This window comes from Schistocerca americana, chromosome X (assembly GCF_021461395.2).
Source record: "Schistocerca americana isolate TAMUIC-IGC-003095 chromosome X, iqSchAmer2.1, whole genome shotgun sequence".
NCBI classification, from domain to species: Eukaryota; Metazoa; Arthropoda; class Insecta; order Orthoptera; family Acrididae; genus Schistocerca; species Schistocerca americana.
Window position 1 is genome coordinate 586,969,596 of NC_060130.1, and position 12,115 is coordinate 586,981,710.

The 12,115-nt window shown below is 37.8% G+C and overlaps 1 protein-coding gene across 1 annotated transcript in view; it reads right to left on the reverse strand.

Moving 5' to 3' along the window:
- Positions 1-1,374: 1,374 nt before the first annotated feature.
- LOC124554950 overlaps positions 1,375-12,115 on the reverse strand; it is a 645,803-nt gene continuing 635,062 nt past the window's right edge. The window contains exons 20-21 of the mRNA XM_047128648.1: positions 10,669-10,820; positions 1,375-4,334 (exon numbers count right to left, since the gene is read on the reverse strand). Coding sequence (XP_046984604.1) covers positions 4,013-4,334; positions 10,669-10,820 — 474 coding nt within the window. The 3' untranslated portion in view covers positions 1,375-4,012. The remainder of the gene's footprint in view (positions 4,335-10,668; positions 10,821-12,115) is intronic.

Genomic DNA, 12,115 nt, shown 5'->3' on the forward strand with positions numbered 1-12,115 from the left:
GTAGTTCCATTTTTAAGATTTAAATTAGATATTTCCGTGAAAAGTAAAAAAATGAAGAAGAAGACATTGTTGGCAATTTATTCATTGTTGTCTAAACTTTATGAAGTAGATCTGATTTTAATACTTCACTTGTGTTGTCACAGTGTTCATAGGTGCTTTATAATTATTAAAGGTATTTGAAATCCATATTTGCAGCTAATGAAAAATGAGCTGGCAGAAATCAGACATAAATGCAACTACTGGTGATGTGTTAAATGGAAAAACAAAACTTTTCAGCTAAGAAAATATTCATTTTTAGTGGTAGCAAAGAGGCTTTTAGGTACTTGTAATAATAATGACATATGCAATAGCTGCTGTGTGTTTTGTAACAGAGGAGCTTCATTGAACGTATCATCAAATTAAAACCACTTAAAACTCAAATACATACAAAATTTCTGTGATCTTTAACTCAGTGGGTTACATCTGCTTTTGTTTACTGGTTCAAAGGCACACTAAACACACTATCATCTGCTAACTATGCTTGGTTCGGACTGCTGCGACAAAACTGGTATCAGTAACAACTGAGGCCTTTCAACATACATCTAAACGATAATCATCAGCTGCCGCACTGTGGCTCTTTAGAAAATGATCAAGTAGAACATGAAATTCTGTAATAGTGCACATTGCTGTCATTTTAGAAAACTGTATGCACCAGGCTTATGTGTAAGTATGCCCTATTTAACAACTTTCCCATCACCTCTTTTCGTAGAATTAATAGTAAAATGGGAAGTAAAGCATTTTCGGTCTTTGTCTGTTTTTTTATGAATTATAACTCAATGACGATGGAAGAATATTTGCCATGCTTGCTTCTGTGCAAAATCAAGGAATATGTAACCAGTTAACAACACTATCACAATCCTTTGTGCCATATGAAGTAAGTTACATTATAAATCACAAAATTGCTCCAGATCAGAATTTACCAATGATGGAATTTAAAGATTACTACATTTTCTCTAATTTAGATACAAATTTCACCTATATTCAGCAATATAAACTTGCACATCAACCTAAAACAAACTCTTTTTTGCAATAGAACAGCTTCACAGAAGCTACATTTATTACACTGTGAAGCATTCAGAATTTTCTTTTTCATAACTACACAATATGACTAATGTGTATAAAATCAAAAATAAGCTATTTGTTCTTGTATTGCAAATTTACTCATATGGATTATTGAGACTGTGGTCCTGAGTAATTCTATTTTATCAAGGGAATGAAAGATTTTTTTTTTAAGTTTATCTTCTTTGCTAATACTTTTATTATTGTTAGGTAATGTAAGAATTAAAGGGTTGTGATAAGCATATTTGAACAGAAACATTTTTAAATAAACACCTTTATTAATACAGTACATTCTTTAGTAAGTACAAGTTTAAGTAATTTAACATGAACTGCATAGTGATGAGAGCGTTCACTTTTAAAACACATCTAAACTGCAAACAACATGCAAACATAAAACACCATGCAATGAAGCATTAACAAATATCTTGAGTTTCAACGAATCAATGCACAATAGTTTAACACAGTGCTGCCAACTGTTTCAGCATGCAAGAACTCTCACTAAAACAAAACAAAAAATCAAGATGATGCTGCCTAACTTCCAGTTCCTCCAGTTACTGACTCACGAATTCTTGTGTCACTATGCAAGTTCTAGAGATTCATTTCACTAACAGTGGCAAAGTATAGCTTCTTTTATACATGCAGATAGAGGAAATCAAATGCCTCATTTTTCCACCTACCTTGTTACTTATTGAAAACATCAGCACTGCTTCAATCAGTTGCCAGCACATTAAATTTTCTTGTGAATAGATTTATACTCATTAGTTGTATGAAATTACAAAGAATTATTAATTCTGCCTAATAATGGAGTGTACTATGCCTGTTTACATAAAGAGTGAAAATAGAAATGATATACTGCAAGCAGGATACTCCAGTATTTGTCTAATACGAGCAGCTCACAATACTAAGTTTTAATGAGAAATTTGTTTTCTCCCTTTTACTGTACAGACATATTAAATTCAAGGTTACAGTATTTTCCCCTCAACATTCCATTGATTATTTAAGTTTATTTATCTATAATTTCCCTCTTTTATCACCTTTTAGTTCGACAGATAACGACTATTCTACACTGTAAATCTGGATAAGGTGAAGTAAAAGAGGATGATATTTCTTCTATCACTTGTGCAAGGTAGCAACATCAGGTACTGTACAAAATTACACAATCAAAAGATTTATCAGGCTACTAAGAACTAAATTCTCAGATGTACATGTTTCATATATTCAACAAACTTTTAAGAAACAATAGTAATAACAACGACAATAACAAAACTAACAACAAGAACCTGCATGTTACAATTATGACCACAGTAGGTGAACGAAAACTTGCTTGCCACACTATTATGGCAATAAGCTCAACCTTGTCCACTCATGCTGAAAGAAAATTCTCTCTTCATTCAACAATACAATCTTAGGTTGGTAGTGAATTACTGTGACACACAGACCACTAAACTTTATATTGAGAGCAATATACTACTTAAGCATAATTTTCAAATGGTGAAATGTAATCAAGGTTGTTTCACAGGGGCAGAAGTTGGTTAATGGAGAACACTTCAGTCATATCTGCATCAAACTGATACCACTTTCTTCCAGTGGCATAAAAATTTTGGTCAGGATATATATTTCTTCTACACTGACAGCAGGTGCATTGTCTGTTCCAGCTTCAGATCATATTAAAATTCTCTGCTCAGTGCATTACATCTAAGAATTTCCCAGATCCTTGACTTCTCTCTAAGAACATTTCTGTGGCATTATTTATATTTCAAATAAAATGTTTCATCCCAAAATTTTAGTTGTAGCAATACAGTCAGGATGTTGTAAGCTGGAACAGTCACAGAGAACCGCTTCCATTAAGTCCCGCCACCCATCACTGTACAAGTATGACACAGAATCGAAGTCTTGGCATTATAAAGAGTTTCTTAAAACAACAGCTAACTCCATTATCACAACAAGTTTATACTGCATTTTTGCCAAAGAAGAGTAGGTTTCTCTGAGAAACAGACCCTCCAACTGCTCAACTTTCTTAGCTATGTGTTTGCTGTCAAGTTTTGGGAAGCATTCTGACATAAGATCTGTGACATTAAGTCAGTTGGTAAGATGTTATGAGAGTAGTCTTGGATCACAAGAATGAACATAGAGTTTTTTACATGAGAGTAACAGTATCTGCAATCTCATATTTTCTTGTAACCAAACAAAAATTTCATGAAGCACCAACACAAAAGACAAGAAAATAATGAAAGAGGTATGGCAAAAACACTTCAGTTCGAAAAAAGACAAGACTAAAACCCAGATTTCCACTCAAAACCTTATCAGAATGTTCATTACCATTTGTATTTCATATCAGTTAGTGCCTACATGGATGTAGAAAAATTTGTTATTTGTAATAGTGAAATCCCTTAATTTTGTACTTTAGATGTCTTTAGATGGCAAGAGTGGCATAATTCCTCCATGTCAACACTTTTGTGCTGTGTAAACACTATCTAAACCATACCTGAAAAATGAAAGAGGTAATTGCATCACTGTCCCATTCATACCATTTGTGCAATTACTTTGAAAATATGGGACAGCAAAAGTTCTTCCTCTTTCAAATTGCTACAAAAGTTGGTGAAACAGACTAAAAACTGGAGCCAATTCTACCAATGCAAATTCCTGAGAGTCCTCTTGAGCATTATGATACAATACTGAGTAATATTCTCAATTAAACTCAGCAAAGATAAATATCAAACTTAATATTTCTACACTTTCACTCCTAATATAAGATGAAATTATATCCTCCACAACGATTCCAATAATAATTAAAAAAACCAACTGAAAACTACTGAATGTACAAGATGTGCAACCTCAGGTACATGCAGGTGCGTTCTCAAAATTTATTGCTCGCCACTCCACAGTAATTGGTAACATTCAGAGCCACTACAATTTAAGATATGAATAATGACCAGATGGTGAAACTACTGAACCACATCCATAAGACTGTAATAATTATGAGAAGAGAGGCAGAGGCAGTAGCAATAATGGCCAGACATAATGGGCGACAAGGCCTGACCTGACATAGTGCTTCTTGCTTCTCAGACAGCACACGAGCCACCTCAGGCTGCAGCTGGCCTCCACGAAGAGCTGCATCCAGCATATGTAATGTCATTCGATCATTGCACAGTAGACCTTGCAGTTCTGTCATGTTTGTGTCAAACTGTTGCCACGTCTGTGCAGCTCGTTGCAATACTGCCAGTTGTTGAGTAACCCTGTAAAGTGAAAAATTATTAACATAAAACATTAACTGCAAGAACCACCACAAATCTCCCGTCACTCATTAAATACTAAAACATAAATTACTACAATAGTTGAGAATAGTTGACGTGTCAGTCACACAAGTCTACTGCAAGAAAATTGACATATTCCCAGCATACTTCCAAATACTGAAATGATTACTGCAGAACACTTGGTTGTGATGCAGATTTTAATGCACAAGTTTCTTGAACATGGATTGTAAGTTAGTAATACAGCGAAGTACTTTCTGATTTGAGAGATACTAGGTAAATGATGTCCTTGTCATTGGCCTACCAAAAGACAACTGGTGTTTATATGAAACTGAGGCACAACTGTAACTCACATAGTACCAGCTGTTGAAGTATGACTGTAATTACAGGTGGCTGAAGAAGAGAAGTCTCTACAAAATATAAGAGACTGAAATGGCCGATATGGCAATGAAGCCTACTACTAAATATTGTTCTCACTCCATATTTGCATCTCAGAGCATACAAGAAAACCCACAAGAAGTGTAATTACACTGAATTTTCCAGCCAGCACTACTAACTGACATAGCACCCAGTATTCTCACATTTGGAAGGATGACAGTTTAAATCCCAGTCCAGCCATCCTGATTTGGGTTTCACATAGTTTCTCAGAATTGCTTAAGGTCCCAGTAGGGTTCCTTTGAAAAAAGGCATGGCAAATTTCCTTTGCCATCCTTCCTGAATCTGAATTGATGTGCAGTTTCTAGAAGATCTATTGTTCGACGGAATGTTAAAACCTAATCTTGCTTTTTTTTTCCGGAATAGCTCTGATCAACAGACAGTTTACATTTTGAATAAAGAACTTTCTGATGTCCACTTCAAAATGTTCAACTGTGTTGAAGGTACTTTTAATGTAAGACAAGAGCAGTTTGTGCAAACATTTATTCACATACTTCTGACTAACGATTTCAACATGGAAAGCCAAATGAGGAGAGCTTGAGTGTGGAATCAGGTAACGATGTCTTGCACTTACTTTCCTGTGTGTTGTATTCAAATTAATGTTGACAATATTCACTTCAAAATCAACAAAAGTGTTCCAATACAAATCTACCTCTTGTTGATTTGGAACTCCATCCCCACAGCATATATAAAATTGATTCTGCACTATAAAACACTGTGTGTGACTTACAGGGATTACACAGTTCCTGTTTGGCCCAGTTTTGATTTAAGAAATTCCAATATGACAAAACCCCTACCTGAAGTTACATGCCAAACACAACATAAAATTAAAACAACAACAACAACAACAACAACAACAACAACAACAGTGTATTCCTATCCAACTATAATTGAAAAATGGTCTTTAATACTTAGATGTTAAACTCTCAGACCCTGCTACCCAATCACGTCAACTAGGTCTCCTAGAAACAGTCATATGAATTTATTTCCAATCCAAAAAGATGACATTTCTCTCTCAACATAATGATCATTTGTACAAATCTAAGAGCATTATAATAACGTAATACAAGACACATCACAGGAAGATGAATTTTCTCACTTCTTTGCACCACATTTCTTGGTGACAATATTCTGTGTTATAAAGGTAACATTCATCACTTAAAAACATCCGCTGTCAAGATAGCCACAAGAGCTTTGAACTATATGGGTATTCTGTACTTTCAAAGTAAACTACAAAAAGTTTTCTCTGCAAATAGCATGTAATACAAAGATGAGAGCACTCAACAGTACGGAATAACATAACTGTTTCAGTTTTGATGGTTTTCTGGATAATGTTGAATGCCATATCTTCAAAAGTTGCTGCATATTTATAAACACCATTGGGAAGTTACTGAAACTACCAATGTCATGTCGTCCTCATTTACGAACTCTACAAAAATGAATATATTTGGCACAAGCAGCACTGGAAAGAGAGAGACCAAAAATTATCATTCTTTACCTAATGACTATGGACAATAGGCATAACAAATTATCTCAAAACATTATCCTCAAATCTTTCTTGCAAGAGTGATGAGTGTGAACTTATTAACTATTCACTGTACAGTTTGCGAAGTGGCTTTTCAAAGAATGTACAACATGAGGAAGAGACCAAAGAATCCTTAAATCAGTTAAATCCTAGTCTTCATGGCCAGAAACAAATTACTAATTACAGAGTCAAGGAAATATTCCAGCTGTCCACAACTAATAAAACTACTGTAACAGGAGCAATTGCAAATCAACTGGCTTTGTTGTATACTTCCAAAACAACAATGCTGCTGAGGGAGCCACACACTGCCACCCTCCGTCTCCAGCATCTATACAAATTCCATTAGTCACGTCTGATATTTAGCTGCTGGAGGAAGTATTACAGAGAAATCCCAAATCAATAATTTACGTAAAACGTAGAAAATGTGAAATTAATCTCAAACAATGTAATGTCCACAATAACAACTAGACCATTAAAAATAAAAATAAAGAATGAAATCCATGTGACACTATCTTCTGCACACAGAGGTGACAAAGATATTAAAAACAACACCCATAAAACTTGGGACTATCCTTGGAAGCAAGCAACCATCTTTGCCATTTTTTCCTTTTACTGCGAACTCATTCTGGCATCCATCGAGTGATATTCCTCGGCAGGAATCCATACATCATTGTGTATATAAATATGGCAACTTACATTTGAATTACACTGCTGTAAATGCATTTATGTGAACTGCATTGGTAAGCCACAATGGCTTCAGAAGTAATTATTGATTTGCAACCAAGACTGTTTCTAACCAATACTGTTAAGCAATGGTTTGCTGTATGCCACATATGGATTGGAAGAATTTTTATTGACTTGGGGTCTTTCGTTTGAGGGTTCCTACCAAATCAAGGTGGCAGGTTATAACTACTTAGGAAGTCAAATATTGCTTCTCATAAACAAAATGCAAAATTTTGCCACAAGCCATTGTTACATTGACACATAACATCACTATTGTCTTTGATGTTACAATAAAAGTAGTGGCCTGTTCACACTGTAATAAATTACATCGGAAGAGTCAGAGGACTTTCAACAATATTAACTTCTTTAAGTCTAGAATTTTATGAAATACAAAAAGCATTAATGGTTCAGAAGAATAACTGTGAATTAGCATGCTAGGTGTGCAGTTATGAATATTGCTGTGGCTATTGCACTTCAGTAAAAACTTCTGGGCTGAGAGGTTGTGGTAGATTTGTACAACTATTCTGTGACATTTTGTCCCCATCTATGGGACACATATTTGCAAATATATTGGTAACTGCACAGATAATAAGCCTTGAGGGTGTTAAGTTAGGTGAGGTGAGAGAATTGGATTGGGAAAGGAGTCTCTGGAAGTAGAAGGTAATTTTGTTATTTTGACAGAAAAATAACCGACATGGATACAGCAGAAAGATTATGACATGCAGACAAGTAACAGTAAGAAAGTTTTTTCTGAAGAAGGAAAAAATCTATTAACATCTAATGTAAATTTAAGAGTTTGGAAGTCTCTTCTGAAAATATTTTCCTGGATTGTTGCATTTTATGGAAGTAAAAAGTGAACAATAAGCAGTTCTGAGGAGAGAATACAACATTTATTGAATATGGTGCTACAGAAGGCTGCTCAAAATTAGATGGGTATATCAGATGACTAATGATGATGAACTGAAACTGAATGAGGGTAGGGAGAGGGGGGTGGAATTTAGTGAAAAACTTGACTAAAGGCAGGATGATTAAAACACACACTAAGGTATCAAGAAGTAGTTAATTTCGTATTGGAGAGAGAGATGTATAGAGGCAGAAGTAGTAGAGGGAGACCAAACCTGGACTATAAAAGCAAGCTGAAGTGAATGTAATTTTATGCAGAAATGTAGCAGCTTGCAAGAGAATAGACTAGGGTGGAGAACTGCATCAATCCTGTGTTTGGACTGACAGTCACAACATAGCATCCTCATATTACAAGATGAATGGAACAACATGTGGCTGAAGTGAAAAGAGCTTTGGTTGCAGCAATCTGTAAGCAAACATCTGACCAGCTGATCTGAATTGTTGAAGAAAGCACTAATGAAAGTATAAATAAAATGTCCACACTATGAAGAACAGATTATACAAATTCCTGTCTGTGGAACTTCATACAGTAAGGAGAGGGGGAGAGAGAGAGAGAGAGAGAGAGAGAGAGAGAGAGAGAGAGAGAGAGAGAGAGAGAGAGAGAGAGATATTCAATTCTTCCTATCACTGACCAGTTTTCAAAAATTACATGAATCTGAAGTTCCTTTGCACTCACTTCAGGCCAACAGAGGTACATGTTTACAGGTTTAGTTTGTTTCTCAGTCACCATTTGCAATCAACTAAACGTGAAAGCAAGATGCAGTAACTCTACCTCTGAAGTGTGTGTGGCTTTTAGTGGTGAATTCCAACGCAAATCGATATTAAGTGGAGAATTTGGCGTGTTTAACTCAATTGCGAGACTTGGCAAGGACGAGAGGACGCAATTTTAGTAACACTTTAGCAGGCAAGGCGCAGTAAAAACATCCAACAACAACTGACGTTCCCCTATCACGTCTCGTGTAAGGTGCAGAAAGAAAGCTCCTACACAGCCTCGTGTTTGTTTTGATTTGGCCAGGGGGAGAGCCGTGGGAGCCAATTTTTGTGGCGCCGGGGCGCCTTGAGAGATCATCACGCCGCCGGGAGGGTCAATATTTGCGCAGGCGAGCTGCAATAAGCCGACCTCTGCGGCCGGTCACTCCGGATTACACGCCATTCGTCTGCATGCTAATGCTCGGCTCACCCCTCTGCATTTATCGCCTGCTACTTGAGCTGCCATCTTGACACTGCACCAACTGAGCAGAACTTTTCGTTTGGTTTAAAGAAGGTAAGAACAGACTGTAATCCTTGTGTGGGTCGCCATACAGACCACCACCGTTTTCTCTCCCAAAGCCGCGTACCATGTCTTTATGCTATTCGGGTTGTGGGTTGTACGTTCTACACTGATTCACGCCTCCCGGTCCATACTTAGCCCGACAGACAGACAAGAGATACAGACTGGCTTAAGCCGAACATTTTGTTCCCCATACATCTCTAACGCTGGAAACAGTAACAACTTCGTTGTTATAAGCACATACAGCCTCTGCAGTAAGACAAGCGGCTGGCTTATGCAAGGCCCTTTCAATTTCAAATCACGCTTAGTATAACCTTCACAGATAACAAAGGTTACTTTCCCTACGTTAAATGCCGGCATGGTTTGTTTCAAAGAGCATGACCGACATATTTCATCAAACCGAGGTTGCATTATGTCTCTTCTAATGACCTCGTCAACCCTACTCTTTCTTCCTTCCAAAACATCGGCCTTATGGTAATGATACTGAATTCTTATAAACAAATCATAATTCACCTGGTCAATGAGCGAGCGTTAAACCCTGCTCTTTCTTAAGCTTCAGGATACAGCAATGTTTCATTCGCACACCATATTATCGTAATACACAGGTTTAAATACGAAAATATTACACGGCATTTCAGCTTCACGAACACACAATCCAAAATGAAGCCTCCTCGATTTGCTTCTATAAGCCATTCAGAGCTCAGGACAAGCGATGATTTGCCAGCGAAAGCCATAATAAGAGGTGATTCCATACAAAGCTATCATACTGCTGGTGAACATACACTAAATTCTTCCACCCACGTTTGTCGACAGCGACATCCGGGGCCCACGGGAAATAAGGGTACCGCAACGAACTTTTGACGTCACACTCGTCTTGTCCGCCATAAAACGCGAACGCGCGGCTACGTGCGGGAAATCAGTATGTCAACGGAAAGTTAGCCAATAAAGTCCTTAACTCTGTCATCTGTTATCGAGAGCGTGAGTCTATTTAAGCGTGCAGCTATGAAGTATTACAGCGGTCTCAAATAGCAACTCGTCCCCCGCTGGAGACGGTCGCTGCAACGTTTAAGACATCTAGTGTCACGTGCTATGACAGGCCACAGGGCCTGGATATTTCGTCAGCCCCGAGAGAGGTCTGTATGAAGTCTCGTACCCCGTGCAGTGATTGGCTGATATGAGCAAGGCTATGCTGGCTACATGTTCGTGACGCTCCAGTGCCGTATTTGATAATTTCCTTACTTAATCTTGCGTGTTGTGAAAATACGCAGTTTAATTGCAGCTCTAAACCGAACAGCACTCAAAAACGCGTCCTTTAAGACGATTTGTTCTTGAAAGTGTCAGGAAATGTTACGTCGGTCCACCGTAATGTTACCTTCGTTCGTCGGAGGCACAATTCGATTTGAGCCAACCAATAAATAGGAGCGGCTAGCCTCTGCAGGCTGGGAGCTAGCTAGTGTACTTACCTCTGCACGATGTCGTCCCACACGCGGTAGAGTTCGGCCACGTCGTCCTTGAGCAGCCTAGCCGGGTGTCCGGTGTCTGTGTGGTAGCGGTGCACCGCCACATTGAAGCGCAGCAGATCCGCCTTGCGATCCAGCAGGGACGTCAGCTCCACCTGCAACAAGATGAACATCATTGCCTTCTGTAGCACTAATTTTTCCATTTGTAATATTTTCAGACTTCATCCATCCATTGACATACAACGCTTGCTGTTATTGCAGGACAGTCTTGCAGACGTCCGGTTGAGTCGCTGTGTCCTTCCAACCGGCATTTAGGCGGACAGAAGAAAGAAATACAATCAATGGCCCTTCTCTAGATCCAAGTATTCAGTTGCAAAAGAAACCTGCACAAATGGTAACGATGTGGAGCCCTAGATAAGATCACCAGGAAAATTAACATTCAAGTGCAAAAACTTGTTCAAATTCAGCTCTTCACCTCACGTTATAATCATATTATTTCAACAAAAAACAAGTTTTCAGATGGTAAAACGATAATTGCTGCTAAAGGAAACGCCCTATTTTCGAAGTCTGACGACTGGAGCAACAGAATGACAACGTAAACAGCTTTTAGCTTTTTTTGGTTGCTTCGAGCTAGCACGATTCAACTACACTGCCTTGTATACGACATTCCGTAATGAATAACTGCTTAATGAGAAACGTAGCGAGAAACTGTATACAATTCGTATGTTTCTTGCCTTTTCGCTTTCTGACATTATTTTGCGGTATGCGATAGATAAGAAAAAATTTGATATGTTTGGGCCGCACCTATCAAAGACTTCTCAACTTGTCAGCATTGTCTCTGTTTACCGAACTATGGCAAGTGAGGCCTACAGAGAATTTCACAAACGCCAACCAGCCATCCAACGTACCTATCCATCTCCTCCCCTCCCCTCCCCCTCCCCTAATTTATATATATATATATATATATATATATATATATATATCATCGTATAGACCACAATTGTTGATCTTAACTACATATTTTTATTGTTTTGGTCTATTTAAGTTATTCAGACTCAAAGTGATAGCTAACTGAAATCTGAACCAAGAGTGAACAACACTGGCTAATTATCACTATCGGTGGCAACTGGAATATGGCACCGTATCTCAAAAATCAGTATCTATTCGTAACACTCCTGGCCACTCCGTGGCAACGAAACTTAGTGAATCTAACCATCACACTTCGACCTAGGAATCCGAAGAACTATTCTACAGGGTGATTTTTTCCACCGTGTACAAACTCTAGGGATTGATCGATGAGAGAATACGGAACAAAATAGTTCTAATGAATTTGTGTCCGGAAATGCATGGTTTTCTTACTAGAGACCATTTATTCCATCACACTTTGTTACAGAGACAGCGCTATAATAAAAGCTGTACCATGCAGCCACAATTACAGTAGGCATGGTTT